This window comes from Nesoenas mayeri (genome assembly GCF_963082525.1).
Source record: "Nesoenas mayeri genome assembly, chromosome: 1".
Lineage (NCBI taxonomy): Eukaryota > Metazoa > Chordata > Aves > Columbiformes > Columbidae > Nesoenas > Nesoenas mayeri.
Window position 1 is genome coordinate 145,319,132 of NC_137541.1, and position 27,843 is coordinate 145,346,974.

Consider the following 27,843-nt stretch of genomic DNA (forward strand, 5'->3'; position numbering starts at 1 on the left):
CTTTTTAAGGAGAAACGCCAAGATCTCCCAACCAAAACCATCTATGCCAGCCTAAGTAACACTGAGAACATTCTTGTACACCCAGTGAGTAATCTGGGGGGAGAGAAGGTGGAAAGGCAGGCAGAAGAGCAGCTGTGACTATGAATTTGTAGAAGCAGTTACAGAAGCTCAACGCAATAGCCACAAGAAAATCTCTCACAAAAACAACTTAAAATGACTTTATTTTTTAAGTATATTAGCACACTATTTACAAAATTGTTTCATGTTTCATAAATAAAAACATTTTCTTAGGTAAAGATGATAGATCTATAGATATTTAAAATGTCTATATATTTATATATACACACACATACATACACACAACAAATGGAAGCATACAGTTATGAACAACTTTGGTTTCAAATTACTAGTGGGAATGGGCTGGGTGTACCAATGACTTTTTAAACTCCCGCTTTTAAACCTGTACCTACAAGAAATCCGGAGCAGAGCCCTTCACGCAGCAATGGGACGGTGGGTTTCTTCCAGGTCTGGGGGAAACTGATTCTGCAGCCTGTACATGGACACCGAGCTCCTCAGGTTTTGGCAACACCTTGTATCAGCTCAGCCTCATCCCACAGTGACACAAACAGGTTCTGCTGCAGTTAACTTAAAGCTATTTTACATCATGGCTTTTATAAGGCAGAATAGGTCAAGAGAATTCCAGTTGGTTTGCTTTTTATTCCTCAGCTGCTCAATTCTCAACTTGCCTGAGGCAATCACTAGCTATAAAGAGGGAGCTCTGCATGGTACATCATCAGGTAAATTCTTACACTGAATTGTTAGTGGAGATTAATCTCCCATCTTTTGGTAGAGATTGCTGTGATTATGGAAAAACCTGTATCAAAAGATTAATCTATACGAGCTCAACTCTTCTACGAATACTCCCACTGATAAACTTGAAGGAATGAAAGTAAGTGTAAACCATATGTGCTGCTTGAATGTTTTTTTTCATATGAATAACCCTCTTCACTGTGGCCAGTTCCACTGACTTTAGTGAGGGCTGGACCATGGGTTGCTTCAAGTGGTTCAATCCTGCAGCCCTAGCAAGAGGACAGTTAATGAAAGTAAATATTGTAAACTCAGATACCTCAATTTCATTTTGTTGAATTCCTGATGCAAGGTGTCTGCATTGAGACTTGGAGCTCAACATGCAGACTTGAATCTCTGCAACATGCACCCACAACATGGATATGAACATTAGTTTATAACATCCAACTCTGAGACTTGCAAATTACCCAGAATCTTTAAAAACATGGAATTTATTACATTACTGTTTGGCAATAGCTTTCCAAACAAAGTTTTACATTGTTAGAAGGAGAAAACCTTGTGTGACTTTGAAATAGATTACCTTAGTAAAAACAGGAGACAGTGACAAGATTTCTACAAAGTATACATAAAGTCCAAGAGAAGTCAACTATATTGGAACAACTCTCAAAACAGTTGTAAAATGTGGTAAAATCGCATGGAAAGTGCAAGTCCTAGAAAAGTGATTTTTAACTGTACCACTTACATATATACAGAAACTGAGCCTCCTCACTTCTCATCAGCTCCCCCTACTTACTTTCTATTTTATGTATTTGTGACGCAATGAAGCATCACAAAGTTGGGACAGAAATGAAATGGCTCTTTTTTTTCCCCATTCAAGAAAACAGATTTTAAAACTCTGTCAAAAACACACTTAAATAGGGCAACTCCTATTTTTATGAAGCGTCTGTGACTTTTACAAATTCACCGAGTTAAGAAAGCCTGAAGTTGCTTCCAGTACCACACACTGCACAACATGAACACGCACAAGAACCACATTCAGCACAAAAATTACCAGCTGCTGGGTTCCATAATTCCAGTGCTGCATTAGGCTCCAACAGCTGAGCAGTTTCTCATCAAAGAAGACGGAAGAGGCACCGAGAGCTCCCTCACTGGACTAAAATATCAGCCACCAGAGTGCACAAGACTACTGTCCAGAAAGAGGAATCCTACTGTTTGGTGGAATCAGGAGAACTCATTTAGTAACTTAAAGAGAGCTGGGGAGTAAATTCTGTACTTATGCAACTTTGTGTATAAGCATTTTGTTTTTTTTTTTTATAAAAATTTTACTGAATGTCAGAAAAGATGTATTTGTACAATCTCTACTTCCTGCTTGTATCCTAGACACATGACCATACCTTACCCATGCACACAAATAAAGAAAACAATAGTCTAAATGGTATTGCAATCTTTGGGCTGAGCAGGCCCATTATCAAAGCAGTGACTAATGATAGTTTTTGAAAATAATACCACTAAGGATTACTGCAGGGAGACCTTGTAGTGGGCAAACAGTGCTTTTTATATTCTCACCCTCAACCATACAATATATACCATTACAAATGAAAATAAAGATCACATGTGGGCAAACACACATGGTCCTCGCTACAGCTGCTGTGACTATATATAAAATTACATCATTTATATCAAAAGCACTTTTGCCACACATGCAAAACAACTAGTTTCCTGAATTTCTTCTCTTTGAGTAGTGCATCTTCAAGGCCACGGTGTATCAACAGCGGTATACTTTTCACATGTCACATAACTCTTCACTTCTGGGAATAAGAAAGAAACAGAAAAGAAAAATATTGTTTGGGAAGAGCAGCAACGTTTTGTACTGACTACCCAAGTTACAGCTTAAAAAAAAATTTATATATATATATATATATATTTTAAATTTCAATCTTTGAAAGCACGCTTAGCCCTCAACTCATGGAAAAGAGTGATACTAACAGCAAGTGATGTTTCAGCCTCTGCCCAACAGAAAGTGAACACTGTCTTGGAGCTCTAACTAATGAACAGGAATAAGCCGCAGCAGCTCCCAGACTTGAGTGTCTCACCTGTCCTGTCTTTACCCACAGTCCTGGTCTACTTTCATATGTCATTGTGTAACTGGTGTGCTTCAGCATCTGACTAACTCTCCCTTCATTCTGTGTATGAACTTTCAAGGGAAGGTTAAGGTAGAAAGGCAGAGCTCAAAAGGTTCCCGCCTCCAGCTCGCAAGTCAGAGCTTTTGCCTTTGATCTGTAAAACATTATTATTTTTAGGATCCATTTTTCAGGGTAGAAAAAGCAGACAGACTTCTGATCCTACCCCAAAAGTCAAAATAAAATGAATAATTAGTGATTTCTGTGCTTTTGGAAGCTCTACCTCAGCACTAGAAGAGGAGGCAGGGTTTTAAAAGTCCAAGTGAGACCCAAGAAGAAACAGTCAACTTACTTAAAACTGGATCTCCAAGCAAAACTCTACCTTGTTCTTCAGGAATATGTGGTAACTGTATTGATCCCACCCTTATCTCCCTTCTGGGCAGTGTTGAGTGCAAGAGACTGGCAAATACTGATTTTTCTCCAGATCTCAAACCACTGCCTTGAAGAAGCCATAGCCACTTCTGAAGCAGGACCTACCTCCCACTCCTCCTACTTCAGATTATACTAACGGGTGTCCATTGCATCAATGCAGTTGTCCTCTGTACTGCAAAAGTGCTTGGATTCCTATTGGTTTAGAAAATACTCCTATGGCATATTTGGATGAATCATGTAGTAGTCAGAAGTAACATAAACCTAGCAGTACATGGTATTTGTAAGGAAGCCTGTTTTAAAAATCAACTGATAATACCTTTTTCCAATTAGGGCTAACGAGTACCTCATTTATTGTCACATTGTCAATTCATGCCTTCTAGAAGTGGCAAGATATTAAAATATTTCAAGTAAATTAAAAGATTTAGAGTGACCTTACTCTTTATCCTGACTAACAAAATGTTGTAATTTGATGCAGGAGTACTATGCAAAGGGTGTATTGACACCTCACAACAAGCTTGCCCAGTCTCCAAGAAGAAATGGAAATTCCAGGAGCATCTACAAGTGCTCTTTTATCCTACTCCTACGAAAAGCAAGTACAGCCTTTGAATCAAAAAGAATCAGTAAAAGACTGTTCTCATTTTCAAACCTGAGCATCTAATCTAAAATTTAAGCTCTTCAATGGAGGCAATCTGGCCTGGCAAACACTGTTACTCTCCTGATGGACACGAGCTGCAGGAACCAAGAATCTTCACAGACTTGGCCACCCACTTTAGGTACCAGTCTGAGAATTTTAGGCCAATTAATACAGTCCCTCCCATTTCATGGCTTAATATAAACTAGGACATATAGTCAGTGTTGCGATCTTACAAAATGAAAAAAAAAGCAACTACAATGTAGTGAATATTGTCCAAGCATGAATGAGGAACAAGTTGAGAGTCTGTGGGTAAGAACTAAGGGGCAGGCTGGCAGGGGTGATACTGTTGTGGGTGTCTATTACAGGCCACCAGATCAGGCTGAGGAAGTTGACAAGGCCTTCTATGGGCAGCTGAGAGTAGCCTCACAATTACAGGCCCTGGTTGTCATGGGGGATTTTAACTTCCCTGACATCTGCTGGAACTCAGCCAGCCAGACACAGTCCAGGAGGTTCCTCTAGTGCCTTAACAATAACTTTCTGATGCCAATGGTGGATGAGCCGACTAGGAGAGGAACGCTGCTGGACCTCATCCTCACTAACAAGGAGGGTCTGGCTGAAGCAGTAAAGGTTGAGGGCTGCCTTGGCTGCCATGACCATGAAATGGTGGAGTTCAGGATCTCACGTGGCAAGAACAGAATAGCAAGCAGAATCGCAACCCTGGACTTCAGCAAGGCAAACTTTGGCCTTTTCAGGCAATTGCTGGGGGAAATCCCATGGGCAAGGCTGCTTGAAGGTAAAGGGGTCCAACACAGTTGGCTAGTGTTCAGGGACTCCTTCTTCCAAGCTCATGATCAGAGCTCCCAACAGGAGCCAGGAGACCTGTGTGGTTGAACAGGGAACTGCTGGGTAAGCTCAAGTGGAAGAGGAGAGTTTACAGATCATGGAAGGAGGGGCTGGCCACTTGGGGAGAATATAAGGCTGTTGTCAGAGGATGCAGGGAGGCAACTAGGAAAGCTAAGGCCTCCTTAGAATTAAATCTTGCGAGAGGGGTCAAGGACAACAGAAAGAGCTTCTTCAAATACATGGCAGATTAACACTAGAGGCAATGTAGGCCCCCTGATGAATGAGGTGGGTGCCCTGGTGACAGAAGATGCAGAGAAGGCAGAGTTACTGAATGCGTTCTTTGTCTCTGCCTACTCTGTCAGAGGCTGCCCTGAGGAACCCTGTACCCCTGAGGCCCCAGAGGAAGGCAGGACAATGGAGGAGTTTGCCTCGGTTGATGAGGACTGGGTTAAGGACCAATTAGGCAATCTGGACACCCATAAATCCAAGGGTCCGGATGGGATGCACCCATGGGTGCTGAGGGAGCTGGCTGAGGTCATTGCTGAACCACTCTCCATCATCTTTGCTAAGTCTTGGGAAATGGGAGAGGTGCCTGAGGACTGGAGGAAAGCAAATGTCACTCCAGTCTTCAAAAAGGGCAAGAAGGAGGACCCCAGGGTAGCTACAGACTGGTCAGCCTCACCTCCATCCCTGGGAAACTGATGGAACAACTTATCCTTGGTGCCATCTCAAGGCATATCAAGGATAAGGGTCATTAGGGGCAGTCAACATGGCTTCACCAAGGGGAAGTCGTGCTTAATCAACCTCATAGCCTTTTATGAGGACATAACAAGATGGATAGATGATGGCAGGGTGGTGGATGTGGTCTATCTTCACTTCAGTAAAGCATGTGACACAGTCTCCCACAGCATCCTAACAGCTAAACTGAGGGAGTGTGTTCTGGATGATCGGTTAGTGAGGTGGACTGTGAATTGGCTGAAGAGAAGAAGCCAGAGAGTCATGGTCAATGGGACAGAATCTAGTTGGAGGCCTGTATCTAGTGCAGTGCCTCGAGGGTCAGTACTGGGACCAGTACTATTCAATATATTCATCAATGATTTAGATGAGGGAATAGAGTGTACTATCAGCAAGTTTGCTGATGACACCAAGCTGGGAGGAGTGGCTGACACGCCAGAAGGCTGTGCTGCCATCCAGCGAGACCTGGACAGGCTGGAGAGTTGGGCGGGGAAAAATTTAATGAAATATAACAAGGGCAAGTGTAGAGTTTTGCATCTGGGCAGGAACAACCCCAGGTTCCAGTATAAGTTGGAGAATGACCTATTAGAGAGCAGTGTAGGGGAAAGGGACCTGGGGGTCCTGGTGGACAGCAGGATGACCATGAGCCAGCACTGTGCCCTTGGGGCCAGGAAGGCCAATGGCATCCTGGAGTGTATTAGAAAGGGGGTGGTTAGTAGGTCGAGAGAGGTCCTCCTTCCCCTCTGCTCTGGCCTGGTGAGACCACATCTGGAATATTGTGTCCAGTTCTGGGCCCCTCAGTTCAAGAAGGACAGGGAACTGCTGGAGACATCCAGCACAGGGCAACAAGGGAGTGGAGCATCTCTCTTATGAGGAAAGGCTGAGGGAGCTGGGTCTCTTTAGCTTGGAGAAGAGGAGACTGAGGGGTGACCTTATTAATGTTCACAAATATATAAAGGGTGAGTGTCACAAGGATGCAGCCAGGCTCTTCTCGGTGACAACCAATGCTAAGACAAGGGTAATGGGTTCAAACTGGAACACAAGAGGTTCCACTTAAATTTGAGAAGAAACTTCTCAGTGAGGGTGACAGAACACTGGAATAGGATGCCCAGGGGGGTTGTGGAGTCTCCTTCTCTGGAGACATTCAAACCCCACCTGGACACTTTCCTGTGTAGCCGCATCTGGGTGTTCCTGCTCCGGCAGGGGGATTGGACTAGATGATCTCTGGAGGTCCCTTCCAATCCCTAACATTCTGTGATTCTGTGATCCCAGCATGGAGGACACTTCAAACCAGAAGAAATCTTAAGTTAGGCCAGGACAGTGTAACATACATCTTTGTCTACAGTATTTGGTAGATCTTTAAACATCAAGTGTAACCAAGGGGCAGAAGCCACAGTACACCTTTAGATCTTAAGGGTCAAAATTCAGGTTTGTAAAAAATAAGTTAAAGTTATTTAAACAGTTCTTAAATTTTATTAATATGTGTTTCAGTTCTGTTTGTTTGTAAACACTGCTGACACTAAAAAGCATTGAGTGAAATCTGATTGAAATATAAACAATTAACAAAATCCAGGGAATTTAAATGAAGGGGGAGAGAAAGTCTACTTTTAAACTACTACTCTGTGGATGTCCATGGGAGATCACCAATTAAATACAGAAAGAAGGCTTAGTTATATTAACAAAAAAACCCAAAGCAAACAAACAAAAAAGGCAAATACAACAACCCACCACCAAGGAAACAGTTAAAATACTACATAAGCATAAAGAAAGCATACAAACTCCTTGACTTTCCACATTTGATCAGAAACATACTATTTAATAATTCTGTCTCACTGACTCATCCTCTTCACTGTTTAGGAATACAATGTATTATACAGAAAATATGTATTCTTTCTTTTCAATGAAATATAATTGGAAAAAGAAAAGTTCCTGCACTGAAACCTGTCCTCCAAGTTTCATCCTATTAGCACTGGATAACTCTAAACATCCAAATCCCCAAATACACGTTGTTAACTAAAATAAATATATGGATATACATTTGGACTTACCATCATTCTAACATCACTCCTTTTGCATCTTTAAAAGTAAGGCAAATGGATTAGTAATGCGCCAGTCAGCAAGAAATGCTTAATAACTAATATTCAGATTAATTCTAAAATCTGGGTTAGAGCTTGCTACTACTCAGCATGCCAATTAGTAAGCAGAATAGCAAAACAAAAAAATCCAGAGCCATCCCTTTCTCACCATACATTTCCCCATCTTAAATGCTACCGGAGCTTCCCAACAGCATGGTAGGATTGCCCCAACCCAAAGAAATATCAAAAGAACAGAGTGACAAGGATAGATTTTTGCTATAATCATGAGTATTCCACCAAGATAAATCCTCATGAAGAGGAATTAACATCAACTTTCAAGACCTGTGCCTCTTTTCCTCTTAAAAGTTGGACTTTTTGCAAAGCAAAGAGGGTAGATATAATATCCAGAGATATTAGTTTGTCCTAAAGCAGTAAATCAATGCCACAGGCTAGCAAGAACAGTAGCATAGAACAGGGGGTCTGGAGCTGCAGGCATAATTTCATCCAGAGATCAAACTCTTACTGACGCAAGAGTCACTCAAGTTGACATACCAATCTGCCATCTCAGTGCTGTTGTATTGAGAACTACAAATATTTCGTAACCTTTTGCCATAATCATTCTCTTAATTAGAAGATAAGCCTTGAATATCACCTACCATTTAGTGGTTCTTCTACAGCTTTCTGCAAAACATTTAAAAAATATACGTATGTATAAAAAGCCTTCATGTTTACTTTTGGCTCGCCACAGTTAAATTACTCTAATTGACATATACAGTAAGTAGTGATTCTACAAAAATGAAGAAAGCTGAACATTAATAAAATTAATGACTAGAGTTCTTAAAAAAAAAATAAATCAATCAATAACTGCATTCTCCAGACTATTTTTTCCCCACTGCAAATTTTTCCTTGGATGAAATACCTCTAGGTGGCAGCAAAAGGCATGCAGATACTACTTTTAAGCTCTGAAAGCTAACTGATTATTTCTGTGATTTGACCAACGGTTAGTAATAAAGCAGCATGACTGAAAGAAAAAAAATAGTAGCCAAGCAATTAAGTGTAATCTCCTCAAAAGGGAATACACCGCAGTTGGGCATTTAGTCTGGGAGACAATAATCAGAAACAACACACACACAATCTACAGAAACATAAAAAAATAAATCAGTAACTGGTTAAGATGGCACCTTTTCTCCCTCAGACTAAAGAAAATATCAAGCCTTGTTTTGTAAGCGTGGCCCAGTGTCAAAATTAAGTACTTCGCCAAGATTAAGTTTTTCATAGTCTTTAGATTACACAGAATCAAAGTGTATTTTCAAAATTACTTCATGCCTATTTACAGCCTCAATATATGCTGAACAGCTCTTGATGGAAACAAGCAACATGTTAACATGCTTGATTTTCCACTAGGTCTTCCCAGCACTTCCATAAGTTCATGGGCACCTGCATTCCTCTGTATCTGACCCTCCACTAACTGCAGCTGAAAAAAAATGTATTTTTAGTGGATGAGATTTCCAATGACATCTAAATTTTTTAAATTTCTTTTGATTTCACTCCTGTTGCCAATTCAGAGAGTAACATGGTGTTCACTACTACAGAACTGCGTGGCTATTTCTGTATTTGTCAAATCATTGCTGGAGTGTAAAACCACCTTGTGAAGAGAACAGGTCATAAAGAGAACAGAGTTCCACAAAGGATGTTATTTAGCATCCTAGGTTCCATTTCAAAGCTTATTTTCAACCAAAAGCTATGCGACAAAAAAAAAATCTCCTCTTCCCCGGTTTGCTTCCATTCTGGAAGTAAACATGAGCATGTTAGATGAAGACTGCATTTTCAAAGAAGTATATCTGCAATACACTTTTCAGCTCATTTTCAGAATATAATGAATTTTGTGAACCTCTTTTTCTTTTTTTTTTTTTTTTAAACTCTGGGCACTTAAATTCCTTCCATAATTAAGAGGCCAATTCTCTGAAATACTATTCCTTAAAATGAAAATGGATGAGAAAAAGCAAAGGAAAAAAGAAGAAAATCTCTTGCCCTAACTGTGGTCAGCTCTCCTGCCCCACTGTTAGAAACCACCCTTCTTCAACAACTGGGTCTCAGGCTGCAGACTGAAGAGGAGACCTGGAAACTGTGTCTCAAACAACAGCTGCCGGTCAAGAAATGGGATGACTTAGTATTTCCCATGCTCCCCTCCTATAAGGAAATGTTACTTGTATTTTACAGTTGTGCCTCTTCACTTGTTTCTGCAAATCTCCAGGAATCAGGCAGTTTGCATTCATGGATCACAAGAAAGCACTACATAAGCCTATGAAAATCACTGTTTTAGGAATGCTTACTCTAGAATTTAAAAAAACTGACTGAAAAGTGTTCTTTAAAAAAAAACAAAAAACAAAGTGCTTTTCCATTTGTTCTATGTGACCTAAAGACAGACACCCTGCTTTCAGATCATCTCATCAAATTAAGGAGCATTATAGGAAAACAGGAAAAAAAGATCAAAGCTATAGCATCCATGTAGCTGTGAATTCAAGAGAATATCAAAAGGTTCTGGTGTAAAAGACCATAGGGAAAAAAAAAAAACACCTAAGTCTTTGTTAAAAGCCACCTAGGTAACAAAAAAAAAACCCACAAGGTATTTTGCACTCAATGAAAAAGAATTTTAATTAAGGTGGACAAAAGGTCTTTATAATCAATGTGAAAGAGCACTTTGTAAAAGAACAAACTTCCCTTCCCGTCCACCACCTTTGTGTGACAGCCCTTGAAACTCCACCTGGGCACAACAGTCAGAGTAGTGCTTGGGTAAGGGTGGCAATTACAGTACTAGAGACACACTCAAAAGGGACAATGAAGACCACCAACTCACTCAACATTAGACATCTGTTACACAGCCAGAACTTATGCTTGCTACCAACCTGGTCTGAATTCGAACTAGTGAAGAAAGGTTCAGTATCTCACTACAATCCCCTGAGCCATCTAGTCACCCCAAATTTATTAATTTTAAGCTTACCCCTGGACGAGGATGATCTTTCATTCTGGAACCTAAAATAATTTAAAAAAAAAATAAAAAGTGACCAGGCAGATGAATAGATGTCATGACCAACTGAATAAAAATATCTACTGATAAAATTTGGCACAGAGTAGCAAAACACAAAATTTAAGCTTCCCCTGTCCAAAACTACTGAATATTAATATGATGATCTGTAAAGTCTTAAAGCTTCTAAGCACTCCTCTGTTTCAGAACTGAATAATCCTGTCACGTATAGTCTGTGAATTGTTTCACTCATGCATTCAGCTCTAAAAATGAATTGTGCTATGCACTATTCTTTGTGCTTATTTTGGTGTGCTAGAATCTACCCCAACAATCACATTTGACTTCTTCAGACAGCATAATCAAACTACAAACTCAATATTTATACAGACCATTAGCACACAGCATCGAAACCATACATACAAGGGCCCAAAGTCAGTAAAATTACTTGTATCATTAAAAGGCTTGCTTCACCTCTGTCACATTTTTTACTCATCTTCATCTATCTCAGATATCAAATATTAAAAGCCTTCTGCCTTAATTTCATCTTTAATGGAAATCGTCTCTGTCTCGGGGTCTATTATTTCTGACCATGGCCACACGTGGTGTGCAGGTACTAAACCTCAAGACTTCCTAGTTCAGTGCAGACTGGTGGGAACACTGACACACGTCAGCTCAAGTCTGGAAGCAACATACCCTCAATCACATGGGTCTGCATCCAAACCATCAAGCTGTTTGAGGGACCTTCACACACAGCTTGAAACAAATAAAGTCACTCTGCTTTCACAGCCAAGCTGTAAAGTCCACATAACATTATGCTGTGGCGTGCCAGCATTGCAATCACATGGCATTGCTATGGTTCTTTTTCTTAATTAGCAGGCCTGACTGGCTTTTATACCTTTAAATCTCTCATCTTTTTGAGATCTGAACAAACCAGTTTCTGAAACAAAGTTTAAAACTAAGCATAAGATAAAATAAGATTCACTAAAATTAAAGGTGTGCATTCAAATCACTCTTATTTTAACCTGCCTCTAACCAAGAGATGACTAGGCAGATTTTGATTCTTTAAATTCGTATTTTGATAAGCTTTTGTCTGCACCATCCTGTAACCCACTCTACAGAATCCCCGAAATCCTTTTGCGCTCTTTGTTTTAAGTTTCAGCTAGACAACTGTGTAAATGCAGAGCTTCAACAGCAACATCCATCCATAGCTGAAACATTCTTAAGAAGCCTGTCCGTGTTATCTCAAGACAGTTTATGATGATAAGCTGTAAATTTCTGTACTCAAGATTTCCCACAGACTCTATGAAACAAAGCCAATATACAGACAGCTTTTCAGTATTTTTTAAAGCTACGTAATTGTAAAATCACACCTTATGTTCAAATAAGCCATGTCTACCTTTGAAAAGTACAATAAACTGCTCTTCTGCATACTTAAGTACTAAAAAAATATATAATGTGGAATATTAGGTGTTACTTACCTGTAATAAACACGTAAGCCAGACTAATCAAATTGGCACTAGCCATAATAGCTAAGCCAGCAATCACAACAGACCCATGTAGTGGAGGACAAGCTGTTAAAACACAATAAAAGGAGCTGTAACACCTGATACAAGTAAAACCAAAAACTTTTCAGATACAGCTGTATACTAAAATAAATTAATCATGTTTGTTTTTATCAGGCTTATTTCTCTTTCAAAGCTACCCCAGAACTACTTCTGCATCTTTTTCTGTGTATATTCTTTAATGACAGAGGCATTTACTGATTTATCCTGCTTAGCTGTACTATTCTACTGTAGTTTAGCTACTCTACTGTCATTCAGTGCAACTAACAACATTCTTCCATTAATTGTTTTTTAAACCTAAACTTACATTTTCAATCTCAATTGTTTGAAGTGCAATTGCATTAGATTACAGAATACAATACTGATAAAACAGAGTAAAAAAAAAGGTAAGAAGGGAGAAGATCATGCAGGTAGCTCTGGGTCAAATTCATCACACCTAAACTAAATTCTCTGTGTTTAGAGATATCACAGAGCAGGAACTAGCTTTATTTGGTTTACAGTAATTCACTTTTCAAATTCACCCAGAGAGGAGCCACTGGGTTAAGATAGTTAACACCAGTGTCTTCAGTATGGTCTAACCAATCAACCATAGAAGATGATTAACTTTTTTATTTCCCGATGTAGAAAAGCAATTGGATGCAAATGATTAATAAGAATAATTAGAGCAACTGAGGAGCCAATTTGGAGAAGATCTAATGCATTCATTTCCTCCCACCATCCCAGTTTTCCTTTTAGAACTCTTTTTCCCTCCACTAATATATGCAGGGATCTGGCATGGAGAAGGAAGGGCTTTAGCTAGCCATAGTTTACCACACTAACTCCTTGTTCTCCGATCCTTTTTTCCAGGGACTGGAAACCATCACACCTACCTGTGAGCTCAACCTACGATGAGCTATTTCTACTGCCACTTAAGGGTCACTGAGCTAACTTTCCAGAGATACAGGTAACATGGATGGCCGGGCCCAAAGAGTAGTTGTGGTGAACGGAGCCAAACCCAGCTGTTGGCTGGTCACGAGTGGTGTTCCCCAGGGCTCAGTACGGGGGACAGTTCTGTTTAATCTCTTTATCAATGATCTGGATGAGGGGATTGAGTGCACCCTGAGTAAGTTTGCACATGACATCAAGCTGGGTGGGAGTGTTGATCTGCTCCATACAGAGGGATCTGGACCAGCTGGATCACTGGCCTGAGGCCAATTGTATGAGGTTTAACAAGGCCAAGTGCCAGGTCCTGCACTTGGGTCACAACAACCCCAAGCAGCACTACAGGCTCAGGGAAGAGTGGCTGGAAAGCTGCCTGGCAGAGAGAGATCTGGGAGTGTTGATGGACAGTGGCTGAATGTGAGCCAGCAGTGTGCCCAGGTGGCCAAAAAGGCCAACAGCATCCTGGCTTGTAACAGGAATAGCGTGGCCAGCAGGACTAGAGAAGTGATTGTGCCCCTGTACTCAGCACTGGTGAGGCTGCACCTTGAATCCTGTGTTCAGTTTTGGGCCTATCACTACAAGAAAGACACTGAGGTGCTGGAGAGAGTGCAGAGAAGGGCAACGAAGCTGGTGAGGGGTCTGGAGCACAAGTCTGATGAGGAGCAGGTGAGGGAACTGGGGCTGTTTAGCCTGGAGAAAAGGAGGCTGAGGGGAGACCTTATCACTGTCTATAACTACCTGAAAGGAGGTTGTAGCATGGAGAGGGTTTGTCTCTTCTCCCAAGTAACAAGTGATAGGACAAGAGGAAATGGCCTCCAGTTGCGCCAGGGAAGGTTTAGATTGGATATTAGGAAAAAATTATTCACAGAAAGGGTTGTCAAGCATTGGAACAGGCTGTCCAGGGAAGTGGTGGAGTCACCATCCCTGGGAGGTGTTTAAATGGCATTTAGAAAAGGTTCTGAGGGACATGGCTTAGTGCTAGTTAGGTTAGGTTATGGTTGGACTTGATGATCCTGAGGGTCTCTTTCAACTGAAATGATTCTGTGATTCTATGACCTGTGAAAAGGTCACCCTGAAAAACTAGGGAGATTTTCCATTTGAGAGCAAAATAAAAACATCTTCCATTTTGGATTATTCTAGAGGATTAATGCTTTACTAGAAATCTCTCATCAGTTTATTTTACATTTACATTTGACAACACTTAAGGCATCCCTTATAAATATTTCCCATAAATACAAAACTATAAGAAAAAAACTCAAATCACAACTCCACTGAAAGGTCTATCATTTCACCCAGATCAGACAAACCTCTAGAAACCACTTCCAAGAGAAACAGTTTTTCTTCAATCCCCAACCAAATGAACAATTGAAATGAAGAAGGTCTCCAGGAAACAGTAAGTCAGGGGCATAAAGTACTTCAAACGAACACAAGTATGTATCCTACTACACAATATACTGACAAGGATGCCTAGTCCTGAATTCACCCTTTTCTCTGCTGTGGGGTTCTTTAGTGGGGAGGGAGAAGGGATGGCAGGCAGGGGACAAAGGGGGGGTTAGAGGCAGGTACCACTGTGTAGTGTGTTTAGTTAGTGTTACTTTACAAAAGTGAGTGTTTTTCAGTCCCGGAATAGAATGCTGTCCACAACCAGATTTAAAGCAGTCCAAGAATGCCTCCAAGATTACTGCATTTGCCTTCTTAAGCTGTTTCAATGGTATTTATTTCCCAGCAACTCAGTTATCAGTTGCATACAAGTGCAGATTAACAAGGAATTTCTGATTTGTTCATTAAACATGAGAGAATTGTTATGACTCTAGTTTAGCTTCTAAATACCCTAGGCCTCACTAAGAATAACAGAAATAAAGGTCAACATTGATTTTAGGCGACTCTTCAGGGCACTAACTGTTGCAAAATTAAAACAATTAACTTTACTCTTTTTTTTTTGTTTCTTAAAGCAACTGCTCATAGAATGCAGTCATGCTGGATACAGCCATACTAATGAAACTGATACATGTAATACTGCCTTTGGGCTATTTTTCTTTCACCAGATAAAAGAGCATTAACACAGTAGTCCTCAAGTACATTCACAGTCGTTACTTGCTAATACTCAATGTAGTGAAGCCATTTCCACAGTATTTTAGTGTTAACATAAACAAATATCAGGTATAGACAAAAGTAAAAAGACATTTTCACAAATTGCTTACCTGAGACACACAATGCAAAACCAACCACAGCAATTATGTAACCAAGACCTTGAAAAAATATCAGAACAAATGCTGTTGGGGGTAGGCTATCCAAAACTGAGAAAGAAAGACAAAAAAACAGAATTGTAAGTTTTAGAGTTTAGCTAAAGAGATACAAAAGGTAGGTCATTCACATAAAGCTAGCAATCAGATTGTCCTAAATTCCAAGCTCAGCCAACAAGTGTGATAACAAAACTCACAAGTCACTCAGCTCTTCTACGTATACACACATACATATAAAAATATATGTATATATAAATAAAATTATAAATAAACCTTAAGTAGAAAAAATGAAACACACACATTCTGACAGCTAGCTATTCATCCCAGTCAGAAGATACAGGAAGGAAGAGCAGAAACCACTTGGATATCCTACCCTAAATCTCATTTTTTCAAGCAGATAACTTATACTTCTTCCCTGAAGCAACTTATCCAAACATACACAGGTTAAACATTTTGTTTTGAGACACTGAAAGGTCAGGAATCTATGACTCTATTGTAGCATCTACTTACAAAAATGAAAACAGTATGTAGATTATATGGGGGAAAGAAGCTCAGTTCTTCTATCAGTACGTTCTTGAGGCAGTGAATAAATAAATACTCACCAATTTTAAACAAAAAGTATTGAAGCGGTACCGCAGTCATAGCAGGGACTACAATTAGGCCAAGACCAGCTTGATTCTGTGCAGTATAGCCATCTGCAAATGTTGGTATGGAAATTAGTAAAACAGAAATCCTTTATTGGAATAAAGCACAAGGCAACAAAAGTAAATCATTAGTATTACCAATTTTTTAGGGTCCAGAAAAAAATCCCACATCACGCATTTACCTATATTACAATCCCATACAGTTTACAATGACTGGGCCCAGCCCATGCAACATGATATAGACCTTTTCCATCCCTTCTTCCAGTGTCTTGATGTTTTAGTGCCTTTTAAAAGTATTACAAACTTATAAATCAAGCTATCTATTTCCTACATATCTGCAAGAGAGGTTCAGGTTACTATTATCCACATATCTACTTATTCTGACATTTCCTAGGGATCTTGCCTGCACTCCATCCCCTACTCACAAGGATTTCGCATAGATGACAAGTACTTGTTAAAACGGCAACAAACACAAAAAGCAAAGCAGCTTTCTGGAGTAATACACAGCTCCCAGTGACTAAAGACTTGTCTCCCCTAGATCAGAAGAAACCAGTGAATTCTTGAAGGACAAAGGAAGCTCACCAGAAGTACCATAAGTCACTCCCTAGCCCTTTATATTCACCCAAGGCAGCAGGACAGAAAACAGAAAAACATGTGGAGTCTGTATCTCCTCATGATCATTTCAGGGCCCGATAACTGCAATGCTGTTTCTGTTGTATTTGTTAACTTTTTTTTTCTTTTTTTCTTTTAAAATTAGGAGATGGCAATTAATAGGTGGTACTAACTTCCACACTACTGCAGGCAAGAGATTCATTTGTGCTTTTATTCCCTTAAACTAGGCAGGCAATTTTAATACACTTACCTTGGGCAAAAAGAACAGTGCCTACAACAGCAGCAACTATGAAGATGACACCTGCTAAAATAATTCCTGTTTTCTTCTGAGGTTCAATTTCATATTTTAATGCTTAAAGATAAAACAAAGAGAGATAGAGAGGAGAATAATCAGACATACAGATTCTCTCATTAAAATACACAGATTTAATGACTAGGACTGATGTCCTAAAGAAACAAACTGCTAAAAAAACCCAAACAAACAAACAACAAAAACTCTACATATTACCAAGGTTTTATTTGTTTCCATTGTTAATATGGCTTACTCAAATAAATGAAAGCTGGCATTGGTGTTCTAGTCAAATTTTTAATTCCACTTTCTATCTAATTCAGGTGCTATGTTATCAAAATAACTCTGGGACATGGTACAGGTTAATTCCAGTAGATGCACTACTGACATTTAAATAAGAGATTTGGAAATTCCAGGTTTAATTCTCCTCCCCACGACATTGTGTGAGCTCAGATGTATCACCTCCATCCCCAAGGCAACAGGGTGATGTTTCCATCTCACCAAAATGCTTTGAGGATGAGTAGATATGGGATAACCTACACGTTCAGATGCCACAGACAAGACTAATTTTCAGTATAACTGCACTGCTAAATAGCTGCCATCTCATGAATGGTTGATTCCAGTGGAAGGTTTCAAAGCAGCAGCACTTTAGTGGTCTTTGAAAAAGAAAGAACAGTACAAATAAAACACCACAATAAGCCATGCTTGGTTTTGTTTTATACACTGCTAAAACTAAGACACAAAAAAGGCAGTTCATGCTCCAAGCTTGAAAATTAATGGACAAACAATCTTGATATATGTTGAAATTGGTAGCCACAAACAGAGAACAAACAAATACCGTAATTTCAAAAAGAAAAACAAGGAGCACATACAGAATTAACATCCTGTTTACATGCATTGTGTTAGCACAAAAAACATATCACAAGAATACAGTAAATATTCTAGAGGGTATGTATGACAACATCTTTAATAGTATCTTATCTATGGAAGGATTACAGAATACTCTCTCTTGTAATTAAAATGTTATCTTTCATTATATTCACATTGCCTAATACAACAGGATCCCAGTCACACTTTCAAGTACTACCATCATTTAAACCAAAAACTTATTTGGAATAGGAGTCATAGTAAAACTTCCTGCATACTTGTACTGGAAATTTTTCATATTATAAATATGCTAAATATGGAAAGCAAGACACAAAGGCAAAAATAAGTAGTGGATAGACTATACTTGAATCCTAAAAGCCAATCCTATAAGCTAAAAAAACCCCAATACTCTACCTCAAATCGACTGAAAAAAAACAGTCAACCAAACAAAAAAAACCCAACAACAAGCCCATCATGCAACAACAACAAAGTCCTCCACAAAACACAAAACCAAGAAAACATATATTCTCAAGTGTTACACAGAAAAATCCAAGCCCAGTTTAACAAACTATTAAAAAGTACACTATAGCATTGTTGGATTCACAGGTTAACTAAACCAGTGCAAATTAAAGGAAGAAAAAAACCAAACAACAAACAACAAACAAAACCACACAACAACAACAACAACATACACAACAAAAAGAAACAGGAAGTACACCCACATTTATTAAGTCAGAGGTAGCATGATTACTTTTCCCTACAGAGGTCACAGATCTCACAATAAAGTGTAGAGATGCAAAAAATCCAAGCAGGCTTAACCTACTCCGGTGAAATGACAGTGTTTCTCCATGGATGTATCCATCTTATTTCAGGACAATTATTACTTTCTTATCAAAACACTAAAAATGTTAAAGTTCTGCTACGAATGCGAAGCAATGACAATTCCTTAACATAGCAGATACTCCTAAACCATTATAAACAATAATGAAAATCAAGACTCTAACACTATAGAAATAAAATAATTAAAAAATATATATATTAGCTTTCAGCCTCTGACCATGGACAGACCTTTGAAGAGTCACATACCACTTTCAGAGGTTCATAAAAAGGTAATAAAGAAAATTGTATCTAGATGGCTGTATATGTATATGATTACTATATACCACCGAGTGTGATTTCTTTCCATTACTTATGGACTCAACCCTAAGTACAAAATTTTTATTTTTTAGAAGTCTACAAATTGAAAAAGGCTGAAAAAAACTCCAAGACTGATGTAACAAATGGCACCTCAGGGAACCATCTGAAAGATGAGGACATAAAGCACGCTCTACTTGCATAGATGGTGGACACCAGTGTATAAAGAACATCTAAGGATGTCTGACACTGGTGAATGTATTGCCTCTAAAAACATTCGACAAAATTATTGATGTTGGTGTTAAATTATAACTTGGCCAGTGCTAAAAGACTAATGAACAGTTTTCCATCAAGAAAAGAGCACCATCCTTCTCTAATATAGATTTTTTTGACCATAAAATGAAACATGTTTTGGTTCCTAATGATTCAATAATGTCATGGTAAACTGACGGTGAAGAGCTTCCTTGTTCTAACCAATGACACCAGACATTATCAATTATCCCCTACAAATATTACACACATGCAAAAGAGCTCATAGTTTGCAACAGTACTGGCAGTAGAAACATCACCACATGGCAGACCTAGCTCTAAACACAGACACTTTAGGCTGTGTGTCAGACCTAAGAGGACATACAGCTGCTAAAAATCTTAAGCCCAGAACGCAACTTCTCGCCCTCAAGCAAACAAAGCAGACCGGCCCACATCCCACTGCTTACGGCTCAGGCACCTACAACAGAGTGCCGGTGTCCACACAGCGTAAATGTGGCACCACATGGCACCTTGAAGCCCCAAAACATGCTTCTTTTTGATGCGGTCACATTTTCAGTCCAAAGGCCCCAAACTCTGCGAACGCTGTGGCAGACTAGTGTTTTCGTAGCTTGATGCCAAAAACATACGTTAAATGTCCTGAAAGGCTCACTGAAAAGGAAATGGAAGACCATACGGCGCAAAAGGGTGTAGCTTAGTGCGCTCTCATTGACCAAACCTGTAAGTAACAGTGCTTACTAGGAACTATCTTGAGAACTGTATATGAGTTAACTCTCTTGTGGTGTCGTCAGCTGATTCATGCCAAAAGCAATTCCAGAAACGAGCGTAAGTGACACAGCATGGAGGATCAGAAGAAGATTCCAGAGCAAACCAAATGCCAAATTATTTGACAAGCAGACGTACCACCTCTCCGTGGATTATCTGGATCAATTCTATGTGAGCACCATCTTCCATCTTACACAGATGCCTTTACGCACACAAGTGATTTTAGAACAAATCAACAATCGCAAAGAATTAGTCAATACTTACCAATAAAACTGAACTGAGTCGAACAGAAAATAATAACTAATAACAGCAACACTATGATGATAGCACTTTCCACTAGAAGAAACCATGGTCCTAGAGAATAAAAAAAAGAAAAATGATAGGAAGAAAACAAAACCTCAGGTTATTAGCTTTACATAAGCAGGGAAGATATGAAAAGTCCAATTTGATGCTCCTCCAGCTATTCTATTCTACCTTCAACTGCTGTAATTCCTGAAGAAATCCAGAGGTGTAATCAGGAATACAGTAGGTAACCTAAGTGAGATGGAAATACTGCTTTGTTAACTTTAGAAATCACACATTTTTTTCCTTTAGGTCTTTCCACCCTCCTCCATTTAGCCTTTTTTCCCCTGCATCTTGGATGCCTTAGGCAGTTCAGTCACTCGTGCTGTAAGACTGTGTAAGCCACCTTCCAACATGAAATTCTGAAAACATCTCCACTGAACTAGAAAATGTAGTTGATTCTTGCATTTCAGCTCATAACTTCATTTAGACTCACTCAGTGGAATCCAAAGTCTCCATTTCTTACATTATACTTGCTGCCATTCCTCTGCCTGCACAGTTGCTTCCAAAGACATTTCTAATCTTCAGTTTAGATGCATATTCCTTGCACTTACCTTCCATATTTAAAAGTTGTATCTGCAGCTCCAGAAACATGCAATTAAGTAGCAACACCTCATAACTTTCAGGGCCAAGTGAATACCTTGAGTTTTAAAATCACAAATTCCCCTCTTCCCCTTCCTCTCCTCCCAGAAGGGATCACAGAAGAAGACATTGTGGTTACATATAAACATAAGGCAATCACAAAATATATTAAAGATAGAGAAATGGAGGAATATCTCCCAACTTCCTCATCACCAAAAGAAGCCAAATCTAACAAATTGTTTAAAGGAAAGCTTTTTGCTTCATTTGCATTTTCAAAAAAGCAACTAAAATTGCATAGTAATTTCAATGCACAGTTGCCATTCTCTAGATAAGCCAAATACTACAGGCAAATCCCAGCAATGCTGTTTAATGCAACTGAGAATTATCAATGAACTGAAAGTATCTGCAAGCAGAGACTCTAAAGCAGTTTCACATCCTCTGCCATGTTTCCAGATGACACCAGCAGGTGCTACAAACTGAAAAAAGCAGCCATGAAGCCTGGTATCTGCCAGGACTTCAGCATGCAACATGGAACCACATATGGTCCAGTCTTAGAGTCTAAAGCAGTTACTGTATGGAAATGCTTACAATACTTCTGGAATATGCAACATGCAAATAAGAGAAACAGGTGAACACACTTTCCTGGTAATACATTTCCCTTACTCTGGTGCTTCATAGCAATAAATTCCTGACAAAAAGTATTCTTTTGAGAGCAAATATAAGGAAGTCAGTTCCAAACTAAACAAGAGAGACTTCTGGACATTGGGAGTGGGAGAGGGTGGGGAGAAGAGTGGAGAGAGGAAAGGGACAAGGGGAGAAAAGAGGGAAGGGGACTTCACAGTCATTCTCTGTGAAAATAAGTGATCAGGAAAGAGTGTGCCCAAAGACAAGGGGACTAACATAAAAGTCTTGCTCACTCTGCTACCCACTTCCTATGTGAATCCAGGAATGATGTAAAGCGAGATGGAGAACGGTTGGCTCTTATAAGACTATCTTTGTAAAAGCATCAGTTGGAACATATTAGTAGTGACAGCATGAATTCATCGCTCAGAAATGACAGAGAGAAGTCTAGTACAGGATTTCCATTATTCACTAACTCTTTTCAAAACTCACTTGCTACCCTTTCTTCTGTTACCTTATACTTTTAGAATACTGAGGAACAAACAACAAGAAAGTATGCAGAAGAATTTAAAGAAAGAATGAGCAACTGTTTTACCTTCAAGCTAAACCCTCAAACAAAAGACTAAGTTTGACATTTTCTAGCATATACCGTCAAACCTAATGTGACCTCGCAACTATAAATTCTTCACCAACCACATATATCCTTTGGTGTTGGAGTATCTTCCTCGTCGCAACTGACAACTAGAAAATGAAATTAGAAAAATTACACCAGTGTCCTGCTTTGTAGTCTTTTCATCACTTTAAAAATTCTAAACACAGAAAGTAAAAACAAAGCAATACAACTTGTAAATGGGACTTGATTCTACTATATCCTTAAGCTTTGTTTGCTCTTCTAAAGCTTAGCACTGAATACCAAAACCAGTCTAAAAATGTTAAGCGAGGAAGAAGTTACAAGAAAAGGAAGAAAGCTGCCTATACTTCTTCCGCTGGTTTTGCAGTGTTCTAAGAACCAAACGATTCTGTAGCACCCTCACTCTTTCAGTGGCTGTGCCCCTCCCAATCCATTTCTGGATCACATTTGTTTTGCAGTGTATATGGGTAATTCAATAATTAAATAGAACTTTGAATTACACAGATGTTGCAGCAGGACACAAATAACATCTATCTGAGCTTCACAAATACTTCAGCGACAAATGCAAAAACTAAGAGCAAAACCATCCTAGGGAAATTTTACAGTCCACACATAAGACTCCAAGTGCTATGCATTTATTCAGTGCTTTTGAGAAACCTTCCAGAAGTGAGAAGCAAGTCTCCGTGCAGAACCAATAAACAGTACACACACAGGTTCAGTGAAAATACTAGACAGACTGCACATGTACAGCAGATCCCATTATTCAACAGGTGAGGTGCCAAAGCACATAGGCTGCATCCGACAAGATACAGTAAAATGGCTCACTAAATGAGACATTAATCACTTAGTCACCATTATTTTAGTTCAACATAGTCTTCTGAAGATGACACTTAATGCTAGACAACCATAACAAGTTACCACCTAGTAGAAGCATTTTCAACCTCACCAGAAAACTGCCCACCTTCAGATCAAGTCTTAGACCTCTTGTAAAGAATTTGTTTGTTCTATCTGTAATTTTTCCAGCACAACTAAAGATTGCAAGATGTAATTTTTCAAAGAAGACATCTCTGCAGCCACTGTGATGGATATACACACCTCAGTATTACAAGGACATTAGGAATATGTTTCAGTATGCAATGCAAGAACACGAAGGTGCTGAAAATATCACTGACTATACAATCTAAAAGATGTGGGAAAGCATGGATTTTACCATATTACACAAGTGATCTTCAGACATTATTACAGAATGAAAAAATGTGTTCAGATCCTTCCCATAGAAGCATTCACCTATAATTAATCCAAAATAACTCATATTGGCATTTAAGTTAGAAAGCCCAGATGCTGCATTTTTTGTGTTTTCAATTTCAAGTAATACATTGTCATATTCACTATTTTTCTCTTTTCTGTAAGATTTTGTCTTTTTTCTCTCCCAACAGGTTCTAAAACAATGGCAGGCAACTCACCTGAGCTGTGTCTAAGTTCGACTCTTGTTTCTCCTTCTCTGTTTGATTCTGTTACTTCACAACTGTAATTGCCGACACTTGCCTCTGCACTGATAAGCGTCAGAGAGGCAATACCCTTGGGTAAATCTTCCTGAGAAGTTAGGTTAGCTGATGGGACCGTTTCATCTCTCAAAAACTCCTGTTTTGCTCCATCAAAAGAAAAAATTATTTTTCCTTGTTTTTTCCACGTAACAAACATGACTTTTATATTGTTCTCCTTTAGATTATTCACGTAGCAAGGTAAAGTGACAGTTCTATTACAGTCAGTTCTTTCAACAACATCTGGTCCGCTAAACGTCAACTGGGCAGAACCTATAAAGGAAAAAGAAAACTGACACATTCAGAATTATTTCTTAATATACAAGTCAAGAAAGCAAAAAACACTACAACAGCTGACTTGGGAAAACAAAACAAACTCTCCTGGAAAACCACAAAAAGACAACCATGCTTTAAGGGAATAACAAAAGAAGAAAAAAGGCATTATTATAATTCTACCACAAACCCTATACACAGACTTAGCCACTCTCACATCCATTTAATGTATAGATACCACAAACTATCATATTTTTTTTTTAAGTAATAAAACTTTGGGCTGCCACTTACATGGACACTTCTCCTAAAATGCCATACAGAGATATACTGCATTAAGGCCTGGTTTCTACAAAGCATACGTATAATATAATCACATGTTTTCCCACTGATGTTCAAAATTTTGCTGCTGATCACACAGGCACCTATAAAAGGAGGTCCAGGTATCATCTCCAAACAAGTATCCTTTACAGTTTGTAAAGGACATGGTAAGAATAAAAACTACTTTTACACTTCTGAAAGAAGGCAGGCAGGGCAGCTTAGCTTAGCATAACTTTGTCATTTGTTCCTTCTCATCACTGAAGGTGGAGCCAAATGCCCATAGGTTAAGATAGTTTCTTGCAAATCCTCTCTTTTCCTTTTTCGATGAAGGAGGTGCACACAAAATAGCATACATTAAATATGATTATTACTTACTTAGCATTTGAGTGTACACACAATAGAATTGAAAATGGAGAATTAGTAACAACAAATGCCCTGTATTATAAGTCCTTGTGATTAATGCTACTAACAACAGAATTCAATGCAGGAAACAAAAAATCACCACACAGAATTATGTTACCACTGCTGTTTTTTACCATTTCTCTCCCACAGCACACCACAATTCTAAAATAGCAGTACTGACTGAACCTTGTTTCAAAAAAGACCTAAATCCTATGTCGAGATTTCATCTGAAATGAAGACCCATCCATCAGTTCTCGAGAATACCAAAATCAGTATTTAAATTACATCAGGAACCAGAAGAAAGAGATTAAACTAACTTGACTGCAAAATATGACAGCTTTGAATCCCACATTTTCTATATTTTTCCTTGTTTGTGTGAAATTGTAACTTAGTTTAATAGCTGTCCTAATGGTCATTGCTTGTTAAGTCCCAGTAACATTACTTGTTCAAAATGTTTTGACTATATCCACCTGATAAAACCAAATATTGGAAAAGATAAGTACTGTAAAACAAGACCACAATGCCTAATACCGTAAGCACACAGACTTGAAATTGCAATAGCTCTAGTGACTGCAGAGGAACTACTGGCATTCACATGTTTAAACCAGCTCAGAATTGCAACATGATTCAAGTCAATGAGGGGAAAGGGAAGAGACAAAAAAAAAACAAAAAAAAGAAAAAAAGAAAAATCAGTTAAGAGTTGTGCCACAATTTGCAGTAGCTCAATTTTTTCCAAGTAACAGTCTCAGGTCAAATTTAAAAAGCACTGACCCTTGAAACATTGCTTTAATATTCTCACACAAGTCACTGTATTACTATTGAATATCAAAAGCTAAATATGCATTACGCATGACAGCACTCAACAATGAAGGAAGAATTATTCCCCATTTTACTCACTGTGTTGCATTTTTAAGCTGTACCTCAAAAAATAAAAGTAACAAAAGCAGAACAAAGGGAAACTGTACCCAAATCCCAAACTATACACTAATGAAAAATAAATGCCCACAATTAGAAGCTGTAGTGCTTCAAGTTGTTCTTCCTGAAATAAGTTTCCCTTCTGTTTTACCTTAACACTACCCCGAAAAGGTTTCTGAGTTTGGGGTGTTGGGCTTTGGGGTTTTTCTTTTTCTCCTTTAGAGCTAGCACACATACACTTCTTAGGAAGAATTTATCCTCTGCTGACTCCATCACTGAGAAAGGTTATTTGCAAATAAAGGAAGCAACTACACTTCCAAGTATTTACCAAAGCGAAGAAATTAAAACAAATGGATCACGACTTCCTCATGAGTATAAGCAGAGAATGGCAGCGAGCTGCAAATTCCTGATTGCACTGGTTTGCTGTTGTTTAGAATATGAGAGCTAGCATATTTTGCCTGAGGCCAATTAAGAAGTACTCATGTGAACTGCTCCACCAGCAGAGTGCTGGAGAAATAGGAGCAGGCTGCAGACAGGCACCAACAGAAGCACGCAGACAAATATTTACAGGTCTTGCCTTCTGCAAACTTTAGTAGAAGAGGTTCCGTGGCTTCTGTCTCACTAAAGGGACTACGATCTTAAAGGTATCACATAAAGGTGACAATTTTAGAACCTTAAAATAAGCAGCTGGCGGGGGTGTGCTTCTGAAGAATATGCAGTTGTGAAGCTGCCACAGAAAGGTTGTTTCAAATTATATATGCAGTGCAAATTCAGAAATACTGCACACTAGATCAAAACTGGCTAAGCTCGGCATTTGCATCTGGCAGACACCTGCATTTCTCACTGGCTACAAAACATGCCAGGGCACTCAGCATTTAAACTGCAGGAACTCAGACGGGAATTTAAATACTAGCTTTAACCATGCAGGTTTGGATGTGCTGCTTATGGACAGCAGAACTACCTAGCATTTGGACCACAGTGAAAGGGTCATTTTTTTAACTCTCCCACCGAGTTTTTTCTTGGCGCGCAGAAGAATAACAAGTTAGATTGCGAGATCTCACTTACACACAATGACACCCAAACATTTTTGAGATCAGGAAATGTCGCCAACCCTAGACCCAGTACAGCAGACGACCAGTTTGATCATCATTTCTTCAAGAAAGCACATGAAGCTACGTTGCCCTAACGCTACCAGACGCGGGAAGACAAAGAGCTCTGGCGGCTGGTCACGGCGTTCCTCCTCTCCCCCGCAACTTTTGCAAAAACCAGCCCATGCCCGGGCAGGGTGCGGGACCCAGACAGGCGCCGGACCGGAGGAACGCCCCCCGCAGCGCATGGCGAGTGGCAGCTACGCAGAGCGCAGTCCCACAGACGCCCGCTGCTCGGCGGCCGCCGGTGACAGAGCCGGGAGCTCCGGCCAGGGGCACTGCGAGCCTCCGCGCCGCGCGGAGCGAGCGGCACTCCCCCCGCAACCGCGGCCGCAGGGCGGGCGGGGGCCGTTCCGCTTCGCTCGCCCCGCGGGACCGGCCGCCTCACGTCAACGTGTCCCCCGCTGCCAAGGCGACACCCGCTCCTCCCTTTCCCGCCCCCCCACCGCTGCGCGGGCCAGGGAGGGCGGCTCTGCCCTCCTTCCCTCACAGCCGCACACCCTCCCTCGCTCCCCGGCGCCTCGCCGCGGATACTTCCGCGGCTGGCGGGGCGCCCGCACCGGAGCTCCGTTGGAGGCGGGGGCGGACGGGACGTGTCTCGGGCCCGGCTACCGCGACCCCAGCCGCAGGGGAGGGGACGACGAGGGAGGGAGAAAGAAGGCGGCGAGAACTCACCGGCGCCCACGGCGCTGAGCAACACCCAAGCAGCCAGCAGCCACATGGCGGAGCGGCCAGGCAGCCCGGCGGCCTCAGCAGCTGGTCGCCGCAGCGAGCGGGCGGGCGGGCGCTGCCGCGCAGGGGGCGGGGCGGGGCGAGGCGCTCGGGGGAGGAGGGGGCGTCCTCCCGCCGCTGATTGGCTGCGGCTGCCGTCGCGAGGGTGGGCGACGCGCGCGCCTACTCCCCGCCCCCGCCGCGCGGTGACGGACGACTCGCGGGCCCCACCCCCTCGCCCGTTGGTTCCCCGCAGCGCGGGGTGCGGCGGCGGCCGCGGCTGGAGCCGCTTCCTTCCCCCTCCCGGGGCAACCGAAACAGCCCTCGGGAACAGCTGCAGCAAAGCTCGGTGTTTAAATTATCAGGACGTATTTTCCTTGACCA

The 27,843-nt window shown here is 40.4% G+C and overlaps 1 protein-coding gene across 4 annotated transcripts; it reads right to left on the reverse strand.

Moving 5' to 3' along the window:
• Positions 1–202: 202 nt before the first annotated feature.
• Positions 203–27,530, reverse strand: CD47 (CD47 molecule). 4 transcript variants are annotated; one of them, XM_080343856.1, is made up of 11 exons: positions 27,424–27,530; positions 23,615–23,965; positions 20,240–20,329; positions 16,904–17,005; positions 16,000–16,092; positions 15,356–15,451; positions 12,150–12,242; positions 10,648–10,679; positions 8,303–8,327; positions 7,620–7,647; positions 203–2,615 (listed from the first exon to the last, which is right to left on the reverse strand). In XM_080343856.1, the coding sequence occupies exons 1-10, from the start codon at positions 27,467–27,469 to the stop codon at positions 7,622–7,624; spliced, it is 954 nt and encodes a 317-aa protein (XP_080199982.1). In that variant the 5' UTR covers positions 27,470–27,530; the 3' UTR covers positions 203–2,615; positions 7,620–7,621. The 4 variants fall into 4 exon arrangements, with proteins under 4 accessions (XP_080199982.1, XP_080199983.1, XP_080199981.1 ...); XM_080343857.1 differs by lacking the exon at positions 8,303–8,327; XM_080343855.1 differs by lacking the exon at positions 7,620–7,647.
• Between the last annotated feature and the right edge of the window lie 313 nt (positions 27,531–27,843).